At 43.2% G+C, this 13,820-nt stretch overlaps 1 protein-coding gene across 1 annotated transcript in view; it reads left to right on the top strand.

The window, feature by feature from the left end:
* Nucleotides 1-13,820, top strand: part of RYR2 (ryanodine receptor 2) — a 732,757-nt gene that overhangs the window by 686,178 nt on the left and 32,759 nt on the right. Inside the window, 5 exon segments of the mRNA XM_027588196.2 lie at nt 2,930-3,034; nt 5,850-5,931; nt 7,989-9,286; nt 10,449-10,516; nt 11,969-12,116. Of these exon segments, the coding sequence (XP_027443997.2) occupies nt 2,930-3,034; nt 5,850-5,931; nt 7,989-9,286; nt 10,449-10,516; nt 11,969-12,116 (1,701 nt within the window).

Raw genomic sequence — 13,820 nt, 5'->3', positions numbered from 1 at the left:
CTCTTTCACATGAAATGTGGGTACTTTACAAGGGGCTCCTTCTGCGCTGGGCCCTGGGGTGGGTGAGTCTGCACTCAAGGGCACTTTATGAGAGTTTCTTTCCTCAGTTTCACCACAGCCCCGTGGGTCTTGTGGGCGGGAGCCCCATTGGTCTTAAAAGCCAAATGTTTGGAGGGCTTATTTCTCAGGTACTGGTATTAATAGTTGGGGTGCGCAATGTAGGGTACAAATCCCTTTGCTTCTCATGGAGAAACTCTGGGTTTTGAGTTTTCTTCCAGTTGTGGGGTTATCATACCTCAAGTGGGGTTTATGGTGAGACTGCTCAGCCTTTCCTGCCTGCTACCATATGCTTTCTGTCTCATTTGCTGACAAGTAGGGGTCAGCCCGCCAATTTTTAGGGTTTTTTTCAAAGGAGATTGTTCCATACGTAGCTATAGATATGGTGTATCCATGGGGGGAGGTGCGTTTAGGATCCTCCTATGTCACCATCTTGAACTGGAACCCCAAACTTTATTCTCACATGTTTGTGTAACAGAGAACATTCTATATGAGAATTCAAGGAATAAAGTAGCTTGGCTTATTATGGCTTGTTCATTTTTTTTGAAAATATTTAAAAATCTATTTATTTGAGATAGAGAGCAGGAGCAGGGAGGGAGAAGCAGACCCCCCTACTGAGCAGGGAGCCTGACTCAGGAGATCCTGCGGACCCTGGGATCATGACCTGAGCTAAAGGCAGACGCTCAACTGACTGAGCCACCCGGGCGCCCCATGGCTTGTTCATTTTTTAATTCCTTGTTACTCCTAGTTTATATGGCATTTTTATATAAACTAATCATTTCTGAAATGTATATGTTGATAAAAATTTTAGATATACAGAAAAGTTGAAAAGAAAAACTAGAGAAAGTCTCCATGTAAGATTCACCCGGCCAGCTCTCCCTAACATTGACATTTTATTTAACTATGACATATTTATCAAAAGCAAGAAATAGAATCTTCTAATCTAAATTACAGACTTTATACTGACTTTACCAGTTTTTCCACGATGGTCCTTTTTCTCTGCCGGGAACCAGTCTAAGCCACCACGTTGAATTTAATGAAATACATTTTGAGGAAGCTTGTGTTGGCATTCTGTTTACTGACTGTTATGAACACTGTGAATAAAAGCTCATCATTAGCCTCCATGCTTATTTTGTCCCAGGAAGCATCCCACTCAGTCATAGTGCAGTGGCACACTTAGCTCCTTCTTATCTGTAATCTCCCCTCGCCCTTGGGCTAGAAATGCCTCTCATGTGAGGGTGGAGGGCCAGGCATATGATCTGCGCTTCTCGTCTGTCTCCCCCATAAGATTCTTTTCTTCCTCCTCCTTCCTCTCCTTCCCCTCAGCCTCTGGGGTCCTCAGGGTTGGACTGGACCTGTGCTGAGAGGAAGAAGCGTGGGCGAGGGGGTAGGGATGGTGGAGAAGGTCTTCCTTCCTCCAGGGCACGTGTAATTCCGGACTGCACAGCAGAGCTGGGTCTGGTGGCCTATTGTATTCTTCCTCTGATGAGTGGACTTGGCCCACCGACGGCTTTCAGTGCCCGGACATGCCTCTTTTCCCACCCAGACACTGTGCATCCGTGACCTCTGTCCATTCGCCGTGGAATCACCACCTTTTCAGACAGTGTCTTGGGCAAGATTCCATAGTCTTGTAGGAGCCCGTATGAGAAACACATCTCTTTTTTTTTGTCACTCTGTGCCTTTCACACTTTCTAATACCCAGCTTCAGGAGACAGGTGCCAAGCACTCCGGATGGCTCTCTCGAAGGCTCCTTGCTCGCTTGGTGTAAAGGATGCAGTGTCTCTCCTTTTCCATCACAACAGGAGCGGAAGGTGGAGATGCCCAGGACATGGGGAGCTCTCCAAAGTCTCTCAGTTTTCACTTTCATCCCCTTTATATCCTTAGGGTGGAAAGATCTATTGAGTCTCCCCCTTTGCACACACTTAGTCTAGCACCTTGCTTTTGAAACACGCAGGTACCTGGCACTTACTGTCTTTTACCATCGGCTTTAGGAGAAAAGAGAAGCCGAGAACAGGACAAAGTTCCACTTCAACATCTTGTCAGTATCTTCAATGTGGGCATCTCTTCAGGTCACTTGTTCCTAGAGTAAACGTGTTTTAACGTTCTCTCAAATTTATACTCATTGCGAGTCATTTGTTGAAAGGAATGAGTGAATTGGAAGTTAAGAACTGTGTTGTATATATATTTTTTCTTTTTTAATAGAATCCGTCATTTATTTCCCTGGTCGATGTAGGCATGTTTGCAAAACTTAGTGATTGTAGAATTTTTCCTTGGAAAATAAAAATAGAAACTGCCTCCATTCAAGCGGTCTGCCTTCTCTGGTATCACATAAAGATCACTTCTGAGGTGTGAGCTAAGAGAGCAAAGTTAGGTTCCAATTGCCCTGGATTCTGGGTTCACGAAGTTAATGACCGGGGAATCATCTTTTTAAAATCTCAATGGTTGTAAAGGTGGTAAAACAGCTGTACACTTAAGAAATCGCTAAAGAGGACTTTTTCCTCGATATGAATGCTTTGTCCAGGTTACTATTTAGCAATAAGAAGTAATTGCCTCTTATCTTAAGCTTAATCTCAGATCCTACACCAGAGAGTAAGGACTGATTGATTTGACTTAACCAAAACAACTGGCTCCTACCCTCTTCCTCTAAATAAAAGAAACTAAAAACCAGACAAACATGAAGTAATTCACCATTCTTTTTTTGTCAGTGTTTTATTAAGCATACAGAAAGAGAACATGAAAATCCTTGAGAAACTGTTTTTAGAATTCGTTATACGTAAACACTAAGTTAATTTTGTCCCTGCTTATTAGTGGAAAGTTTATTTTGGCCATTAAGTTCTCGAGAATGATTGCTGTCTCTCTGTTTCTGCTCCAGGGTCCTTGTACTGGGAATCAGCAGAGCTTGGCCCACAGCAGGCTGTGGGATGCAGTTGTGGGCTTTCTTCATGTATTTGCCCACATGCAGATGAAGCTGTCTCAGGTAAATCCTCCATCCTAAATGACAAATACTATAATCGTTGGCAAATTCAACATGCTTACCTTTGTTTGAATATCATCTTTCTTAGATCACTTCTTTATACATCGTTTACTCTCTACATATTTCTTAAAGATTTTATTTATTTATTTGAGAGAGAGAGCGAGCTGGGCAGGGGAGGAGCAGAGGGAGAAGGAGAGAGAGAGATTAGCAAGCAGACTCTGTGCTGAGCACAGAGCCCGACGTGGGGCTTGATCTCATGACCCTGAGATCACGACCTCAGCCGAAATCAAGAGTCACATGCTTAACCAACTGAGTCACCCAGGCACCCTTTTTACTCTATTAAAAACAAAAACAAAAACAAAAAAACAACCTTTTAATAAAAGAATTTTATGCAAGCTAAGAATAGGTGGGAGCCATTATTCAAATCTGAGAACAAAAGGTATTAAGGAATTGAATATAATGGAGAAATAACACAGTGTAGTCCTCAAACATTGTACATTTTACCATCCTTCATAGACCCACTTCTTGGTGATTATTCACTGGAATTTTCCTCCTCCTGCCAGGTAACTGAAAAAGGATTTGTAATCTGCAAATCCCTTGCTAAAGAGCGACAGTTTTCTTACTGAGTCATAAACGAGCTGCTGTTCTCAATAGATGACATTCACTCATCAACAGGACATTTAACTTTGCGAAAGTCAAAGAGAAAAAATATGTAAGGATAAGCACGTAAAGAACAGATTTGCAGAAAAGAGTAAATAAGTCTCTTTGATGCGGTGAACTTTGATGATGGGTCCTGAGATCTGACATACCTGTCAGGGCATGGGTGTTTGCCAGGTGTCAGGGAGAGGAAAGACTGCTGGATTTAAGGCCAACCATTGCCCGTCCTGCCCCGTGTTTTCATTCATGTGTCCCGACAGTATGTGTGCACCAGCTTCCTTTTCTCCAGTGAAGTGAGGACACTTGCACCTGCCCCCCCAATATGCAGGAGCATATTGTCAGAGATAAACAAAGCCAGGCATTGGTTAAAGTGGTGAGGACAGGTTTTCATCAGTAATTAACTATCATAGTAGGGCAAAGAGTCCAGCATGAACGGAGCTCCACTTTGATTTGTACAGAGGTGAGTGGGTGTTTTAAAGGGAGAACGAGGAACCAGGCAGGGGAGGGCAGTAAAGGCAGGAAGGGAGAGAGATGATTATACCAGCTGTGCCCACAGGCACAGTTATTGAAGTTCAGCTCCTACCCTCACACAGAGACTGGGAGAGGAGACTGGTCCCCAGGTGTCAGCAGGCACAAACGGGACAATTTTTTTTTGTTTGTTTGTTTTTTTTTTAGCAGCCTTGGGTTTTCCCAGGCAGTCCCTCTAAGGTGGGCTAGGGTCATCCTAGGGATGCAACCTTAAGCAGGTAGAAACTATATTAGTATTTTGTTCAAGTCGTTATAGCCCAAGATTGAACCCTAGTTGAAAAGAGGACTCAGAAGAGCCTGGCTTGAGTTTTGTCAACATCTAGTTATTGGTGCCTTCCACCAAATAAGGAAATAACATGATTCTTTCATCTAATCACTAGTGACATTTTAGTAAGTAGAAGAAACCAACATGAACCAAATTGATACACTTACAAGAGAGTTCTCATTCTGGTGTAGTTCCATCGTTTTATTAACATCTGGCGCTACCTAGCAGTTGTTCAGTTTGTAGACCTAGCCAAGGGCACATTATTTAGAAAGAAAGTCTCCTTTTTCCAGCCATAGAGAAATTTAGCCTTATATGTAGCCAAATCTAAATGAATACAATGATACCTTGTGTAATTTTTTTAAAAGAAACAAAGCATAGTTTCAAATGAAAAGAAAATTTGGTGATTCATAATGTCGTAATGTGGATGTAAGTACATTCTGTGTTTCTAGACGCTGAATCTAAGCAGTGATGTTTGGACACAATGTATCTCTGTAAAAGAATTTTTTTCATGATGAAAATTCAAAAGCAAACACAAACAAAAAGACCTAGAAAACGTTAACCAGAGAAATATCAGGGAGTTTAATAAAACTGGTAAATAACATATATTATGCATTGTTCATATAGGTGGTACTGGGGTACATTTTTGTTAGATTTATATAAAATAAATTTGTCATATCACTGTTATGCCTATTTTTCCTGAATAAGTTAATTTTTACAAAACATATAACATTTTTGTATAATAAGTTAGGAAGAAGGAAAAACAAGTTCAGTCTTCAAGTAAAAAGAAAGATGTCAGGAACTATGAGAGACTCAGGACTCTGAGAAACAAACTGAGGGTTCTAGAGGGGAGGGGGGTGGGGGATGGGTTAGCCTGGTGATGGGTATTAAAGAGGGCGCGTTCTGCGTGGAGCACTGGGTGTTATACGCAAACAATGAATCATGGAACACTACATCAAAAACTAATGATGTACTGTATGGTGATTAACATAATAAAATAAAATAAAAAAGAAATCAGATGTGTAGAGGCACATGAGTCTCGTGTGGTGCTAGAGAATCTGAGGCTGCTCTCATCCTTCTGTTAGACTTGTTCATTGTCCTCACACATACTTTAATAAAATGAGATAGAATCAGTAGTAAATACTAACTCTGAAGTATATCTCTTTGCAATAGGCTACATACTTGGCCTTTCTTTTATTCGGTAATCCTAGAAAGTATTTATGATTGGTAAAGCACTACTCTTTGTGAGAATAAGTATGTCCCTGCTACATAATCATCTCATATTCTCTCAAATGCAGTATGTATGCTATATATTATATATATTATGTATTATGTGTTGTATGTTAATATAATGTATGTTAATATTTTCAGGATTCCAGTCAAATTGAGCTATTAAAAGAATTAATGGATCTTCAGAAGGACATGGTGGTCATGTTGCTGTCCATGTTAGAAGGTAGTTTTGATTTATATTTTCAAGTTCCCGTCATTCTCTTATTTCAAGGATCAGTGTGCGCTTGCTTATGAAGTCAGCATGCCACAAAGAATGAAATACCAACACTGAGACGCGGCAGATACCTTGGATTTATCGCTGGCTTTATTACTGTTTTCTCAAAGTTATCTTTTTTAAAAAGAGGTGCCTTGCCTATCTCAGTTTACATAGCGGTGGGGTGAAACCAGTCGTGATGTATAGCGACACTTTTCGTCTCACAGCGATAGCCTAAAGAATACGCTCTCCAGACACATAGTATATAAAGATGCTATTTGCTTGTTAGTCTGTTTATGATCAGTGGGGATGACGGGCATTTGGATAAACTCCAACTCCGTAAACACTGTGACTCCCAAGGGTTGTTCACATCCTTCAGGAGAAGGAGAACAGGGGGCACTACCCCCCAGAACAGCTGCTGGTGGCAGTCTCGTGCGTGCTTCTGCCGTGGGCCTCCCTCCGCTCGCATTCTCTCTCTTTTCTCTTTCCAACTTGCCTTTCTCTGCTACTGCATTTCTCTTCTGTGTCGGGCAGTAATAAGCGTGATGGTCAAGAGCTTGGGTTCGAATCCCCGCTTTCCCACTTCCTAGCAGTGCGACCCTTGCCCTAGTTCCTTCTCCATTTCCTTCTCCGTAAAATGGAGGTAATGACAGAGGGAATGTGAGAAGTCAGTGAAATCATGTGACTGTGACCAAAGCTACTAAAAAATGTTTGCTATCGTTACCTATCCTTTTTTCTTGACTCCCTCCTAATTTTTCTCTGGTTCTCAGTTGGCCATGCTTTGCGTAACTGCCCTTCGATTAACGAAGGCAAGAGGCGTGCCTTGTGGTAGGACTTCAAAGATGCCACGTTGGCAGAAACCCTTAGGTGGCAGCCACTGGAGCGCAGGACCCTTTACCATGATGTCAAATCAAATTTTCGTCTAGTTAATAGTAACAAGCAGAATAAAAGCAGGAGAAGCAGTGACTGCACCCGTGACAATGTAAATCCACCCGCTATCATGTAGCAGCTCCTCATTTAATCCTCATGCCAGGGTTAGGAGTTTGGTAGTATCATTACTGCTGTTTTGGAAATGAGGAAACTGAGGCACCGAAAGCTGAGGTTGCTCAGCTAGTAGATGGTGGAGCCTGGATTCAAACCCAACAGTGTGGCTCCTGAGCCCGCGCTCATAACCACGGTGTTTACTGCGGCACAAGTGGACTCCAGCAGACCTCACCACGTGTCTTTGTTCTGTTTCTGTCTTTATGTTACACTGCACATTCTGTTCAAGGAATAAAAGCGTTCTGTGACTCTATAATTTAGGGTACTATCTAATTTTCTCAAGCTTATCAGTGATCTTCCATTTTCTGACAATAAATATTCCGGACCATGAAGAAATGTAAGGAGAGGGCTTTACATTGTAAACCAGAAAGAGCATATAATTTGCTTTCAGAGGATCTGTTTAAAGCCCTGGCACTCATCCTCACTAATCCCGTCACAACGGGCACATTGATTTAGCCCACTGATTTGCTAAACTTCACTTTCCTCAATAGTAAAATCAGAATTAATAAAAAGTAAACTGCCTTACAGAGCTATGAGCATTAAATCAGGCATTGTCTACGAGTAATGATTTTTCAACCCTAAAAAGCTGTCCAAATGCTCATTTTTATTATTAATATGAAACTGGACTTAAGTTTCTGGCTTTAGGATATAAAAATATTCCCCCATTTTCTCTATCTGAGAATATGTTGCTTCCTTGATCAATTTGAGGGAAAAAAAACAACAGCTTTTGTTCAAATACTGTTGTACCCTTGTTAGTCTAACCCCTTTGCAAAATATGGTTTTGCATGTGTTTATGTAATCCCTCCTTTAAGCTAGAGTTTACAAATCACTCTCCATCTTTTCCTGAGACTTCGTGCAGTGGAAGATAAACAAGGAGGTATCCTTGATTCAGATGTCATGGAAGAGTTATATTGTCATTTTCTTTCTGTAGGCACTGGTTTTATCAAAAATGTTTCCTTTGAACGCATGCAATTCTTTGCCACCAGGTAATGTTGTTAATGGAACCATTGGCAAACAGATGGTCGATATGCTCGTGGAATCTTCCAACAACGTGGAGATGATTCTCAAGTTTTTTGACATGTTCTTAAAACTAAAGGATTTGACTTCTTCTGACACATTTAAGGAATATGATCCCGACGGCAAGGGAGTCATTTCCAAGAGGGACTTCCATAAAGCGATGGAGAGCCATAAGCACTACACGCAGTCAGAAACCGAGTTTCTTCTGTCCTGTGCAGAGACCGATGAAAACGAGACCCTCGACTATGAAGAGTTTGTCAAACGGTTCCACGAGCCCGCGAAGGACATCGGCTTCAACGTTGCCGTTCTCCTGACCAACCTGTCCGAACACATGCCCAACGACACTCGACTGCAGACGTTCCTGGAGTTGGCAGAGAGCGTCCTGAATTACTTCCAGCCCTTTCTGGGCCGCATCGAGATCATGGGAAGTGCCAAACGCATCGAGCGGGTTTATTTCGAAATCAGTGAGTCCAGCCGCACCCAGTGGGAGAAGCCCCAGGTCAAGGAGTCCAAACGGCAGTTCATCTTTGACGTGGTCAACGAAGGGGGAGAAAAGGAGAAGATGGAGCTTTTCGTCAACTTCTGCGAGGACACCATATTTGAAATGCAACTGGCGGCGCAGATCTCCGAGTCGGATCTGAACGAGAGGTCGGCAAATAAGGACGAATGTGAGAAGGAGAAGCCCGAAGAGCAGGGGCCCAGAATGGGTTTCTTTTCCATTCTGACGGTCAAGTCGGCACTGTTGGCTCTCAGGTACAATATCTTGACCCTCATGCGAATGCTCAGCCTGAAGAGCCTGAAGAAACAGATGAAGAAGGTGAAGAAGATGACCGTGAAGGATATGGTCACAGCCGCCTTTTCATCCTATTGGAGTATGTTCGCGAGCCTCCTGCACTTCGTGGCCAGTGTTTCCCGAGGCTTTTTCCGCATCGTTTGCAGCCTGCTGCTGGGGGGCAGCCTGGTAGAAGGAGCAAAGAAGATCAGGGTGGCAGAGCTCTTAGCCAACATGCCGGACCCCACTCAGGATGAGGTGAGGGAGGATGGCGAGGAGGGAGACAGGAGACCCATGGAAGCCGCCCTGCCCTCGGAAGATCTGACAGACCTGAAGGAGCTGACGGAGGAAAGCGACCTTCTTTCAGACATATTTGGCTTGGATCTGAAGAGAGAAGGAGGACAGTACAAACTCATTCCCCATAATCCAAATGCTGGCCTCAGTGACCTCATGAGCAACCCGGTCCCCATCCCCGATGTGCAAGAAAAATTCCAGGTAATGGACTCTAAGTCACCGTAGCCCTCTGGACTTCAGGTGGGTGTGAAAAATGAACTTCAGCCCCGTTCTCGGGCTGGTGCCAGAGTGGTGTTAAATACGTGACTTGAGGGGCGCCTGGGTGGCTCCGTCGTTAAGCGTCTGCCGTCGGCTCAGGTCACGGTCCCGGGGTCCTGGGATCGAGCCCCGCATCGGGCTCCCCGCTCCGCGGGAAGCCTGCTTCTCCCTCTCCCTCTGCCCCTGCTTGTGTTCCCTCTCCTGCTGTGTCTCTCTCTGTCAAATAAATAAAATCTTAAAAAAAAAAAAAAAAAATACATGACTTGAGTTTCCAAAGGGAAATGGTAGGCAACGCCGGCCTTGTTAAGACTCTTTACAAATTACTGAAGTATCTTAAACCGTTAAGGTATAAGCTCAAGTCCCCACCCTAACGACAACAGTCAGCTGAGCAGTCATCCTGGCCGCACATATTTTATGAGTCTTTACCATGTGCCTAACGCCACTGGGTATCATAGCGCATTCAGGGAAACAGAAGATGTGACCACTGCTTTCAAATTGCCTTTTATTTTTTTAAAGATTTTATTCATTTGACACAGAGAGACACAGCGAGAGCGGGAACACAAGCAGGGGGAGTGGGAGAGGGAGAAGCAGGCTTCCCACGGAGCAGGGAGCCCGATGCGGGGCTCGATCCCAGGACCCTGGGACCGTGACCTGAGCCGAAGGCGGACGCTTAATGACTGAGCCACCCAGGTGCCCCTTAAAGAGTTTGTTAGAAAGGTCTAACTAACACTCACGAAAAAACTGGGAAATTAGTAAGTGCTCAGTAAATATAGACACTAGACAGTAGAGGTCACAAACATTGAGAGAGCAGAGATGTCACTACGGTTTGGAGTACTTCGGTGAAACCTAAAGGGGTGAGTAACGTTTGAGGAGGTGGATGAGGGCAAGAAGGTCCTTCTGAAGTATGCAAAGAAAGTGAGAAGGAGCCCAGCAGGTCTGTGCTTCCTGCTGGCGTGGGAGGGACGAGTGGAAGGAAGCGCCAGTGTGGCAAGAGGGTATCATCTGCAGGTTATGGTTTGCCTCATGGTCACAGGGTTCCCTCAACTCGCTCAAAGGTGACGTGTAATCCCTGCTTTTCTTTCTTCTCCCCCTTGGCTCATTCAAGGAACAGAAGGTGAAAGAGGAAGAAAAGGAGGAAAAAGAAGAAAACAAATCTGAACCCGAAAAGGCGGAGTATGTGTTGTTTCTGTGTACCTCCCTTTGTTTCACTAAGTCTCCGTTACTTGCTCGCCCTCCCTCCTGAGCACATGACGGACAGTCTGGTGCTACAGGACGAAATCCGCCATCCCAGAGGAGAGGCTCTGGCAAGCCCTCGGGCTGCCACGCCATCCCGTCTTCTTTGTTCCATGAGGATTCTGTTTGTGGGCGACTCCCGTGATTCCGTGTCATGCTGTCCACAAGGGCACTGACTGCTTCAGTTCCGGGCCTAAAACCGTGCAGACACTACTGTCCTCGTCAGCCAGGGAGGAGACAAACGTTCTGAACGCCGTTGTGTAGAATTCTTGCACTGACGTCCCACGCATAAAAATGGCCCGGCGAATTTGTTAAAAACCAAGATCCATCCCCGGGCCCCACCGCAGAGATCCCTGATTCAGCAGATCTGGTGCGGGACCCAGAAATCTTCAGTTTCCCCCCACATTCCCAGTGCTACAGAGCAGTAAGAAATAAAGAGCTGAATGTGAAACAATAAAAATGGATCACTTCCTCATAACACTGGCTTTCTGTCAATCACTGAAACCTACATCTTTCCCCCAGTTTAGACGGCTTCATGTGCACACTTTTAAAAAATCAGTGAAGTCAAATCTGAAGTACCTGTAAGAGCCACTGTGCTCCCTTAGCACTTATATTTTTCTCTTCATTGCTATTTTCTTTGGCTATTCTTTACAGTTGGCACTATTTATAGATCCTTCTTGGTTGTAAAAATGGCCACATTAATGACTGTTTAATGAAATGAAACAGCATGACAGCCATTTCAGGGACAGTTCTTTCATGTTAAAAAAATGTTAGAGCTCATACAGGTTAAGTATGGGTTGTGTATATGTGACATAAATAGGCTTTCCTGAAGGATTTTGGTATTTTATAACCAGAAGGGTTGTAGGTGTCAAATATCAGTGCTTCTGATTCCATAATTGTCTGCAAAATGAATATCTTGACATGCTTTATCCATGTGAACAACCAAATGCATACGCCTCTGATTTTAAGTCCTAATGGCTGGTCAGTGTGAAAACTGAACCTGAAAATCATAATTTAAAAATAAGGTTGTTTGGAAAGTCACAGCAAAAAAAAAAAAAAAAAGTGTCTTCTTTGATAGCCTCTTTTTACTTAAGTGTTTTTATTGCACAACCGGAAGGGAATGTGTTACATATAGCTCTAAAAACACTTCAAGCCTGTAAAATGTCCTTTAGATTTGACCCTCACAGGATTGTCCATCTATGGGAGGCAGTGAGAGGCAGGAAATCTTAGCCCTCGTTCTAAAAATCTGAATATGATAATGGACTGAAAGAGGAACTAGTTTTCAACAAGGATGCTCTGATTTAAGTATTTGTTCGTGTGTCTAATTTGGCACAAACCCGTTCACCTCTTTAGTTTCTGGATGGCTTATATTTCAGTCATTTGTGTTTGCAGGGGAGAAGATGGGGAAAAAGAAGAAAAAGCCAAAGAAGATAAGGGTAAACAGAAGTTGAGACAGCTCCACACACACAGATACGGGGAGCCGGAAATTCCCGAGTCTGCGTTCTGGAAGAAAATCATAGCATATCAACAGAAACTTCTAGTAAGATGTTCTAGAGTGAATATTGTTATTGATATATTGTGAGACCATAGCAATTCAGGCCTAGTAAATACTCGTTGACCTTTCCTTGGGTGGCAATCAGGGGACCAAGTCAGTCCTACAAATATGTTTTATTTACTCACCTGAGTGTGTTCATATTTTATAATAAATGCCTTTGGTCCACTGCTCCCTGTCATCAAACCATAACCTCCACACACATCCACATTACCTGAAACCATCTGATACAGTGACTGCCAACACAGGGCAACCGGTGTGTTCCCACAAAGGCTTTAGGGCAGATTAATAAGTATACTCTGCGGGACACACTGTGTGAGGGTCTGCGGTGAATGAAAGCAAAACACGACTTTGAGGGTACAAGTAATTCATATTGATGTTCCAGAACTGGGTTCATCAGTTTTTCTAGAACATCACCTTTTTATTAAAAGCCCAGTTACAAAAACATTAATGTAGTGAGCCGACTTCCTACTGATAATAAGGTCTATTCAAATTTATTCTTTAAACAGAAACAAGGAAAAGAAGGGAATGAAAAGAGAGAAGACAGTTCTTTATGTAGTGTCCTATATATTTTGCAGAAATGCTCTCCAAATTAATAAAATGCATATTCATATTTGAAAAACCAAGAAAGGTGTAGTTCTCTGTTCATATTCATACAAGATGGAATTCATAAAAATTTTGGCTGAAAGGCCTTTTATTATAATGTATACACTTTTTTAAAGCAGGAAAATGTTGGGAGATGAGTGTGCAGAGTAAACCTACAAGAGGTGCTAACCAATAATGTCCGACCTAGAAACCAAGACCAACATTCCTCATAATAAAGCCATTTGAAAGACAAAATCATATTTAATGTTTTACAGCCTTTGTGAAATCAAAAATAGGCAAGAAACTCGGTATACTATAGCCCTTCACCTAGAAGGGAAATGGAGTGTCCTCAGTAATTATATATGTATATAATTATATATATGTATAAATAAATATTACACATTCTTATATAATTTATGCAAACATATTTTAGTTAATAGTTTCAATTATGTCTTCCTCAACTCCCTTTATTTTCCCCACATTGTTTGGTACCAAGTATTCCGAACGTAAACGTTCTGTAGATACCCCTAGATAATCACTGATATGCTGTGTTGTGATAGTTGCCATGGTGACAGGTGCAGCATAGATGGTAGGGCATGGGGTTGAATGGGCTCCCCGATAACCCGCCATAGCCCCAGTGGATTCCTGAAGACCGTGTTTAACTACAGTCGTGCAAAGCCAGTCAGTGAGGTCTGTCTTCCATCGTCTGCCTCAGGGTCATGTGTTCTCTGTTTTCCTGCTTCTCTTTCCAATATGACTTCCTCTGCCCACCATTTTGTCTACACAAGACTGATCATGGCCACATCAGGCCACCACAGGCCCCTTGTCCCTCAAGTCTTTGTGACCTGCCAGCTCAGATAACCAAGGTTACCAGCTCAGCCTCTCATGACCCAGTTCCAGCCTTCCACAAGAAGAACCAGTGTGACTGACCTGGTTTGGCTGTGGTAGGTAGTCCATAAGCCGTGGCAGTAAAGGCGGGGTCCTGTGTGGGAGATGACACAGCCCGAATGGGGTGTGTACATGGAGACCGATAATAGGATACGTTGTCATCTTGGTAGGGCCTGTCATGCTAAAGCCCCTGGCATATCCTCTTGGATGCCCCATGGA

This window comes from Zalophus californianus, chromosome 15, assembly GCF_009762305.2.
Source record: "Zalophus californianus isolate mZalCal1 chromosome 15, mZalCal1.pri.v2, whole genome shotgun sequence".
In the NCBI taxonomy this organism is placed as follows: Eukaryota; Metazoa; Chordata; class Mammalia; order Carnivora; family Otariidae; genus Zalophus; species Zalophus californianus.
Note: the sequence above shows the minus strand (reverse complement) of the source record. Positions and strands in the feature narration are given on the sequence as shown.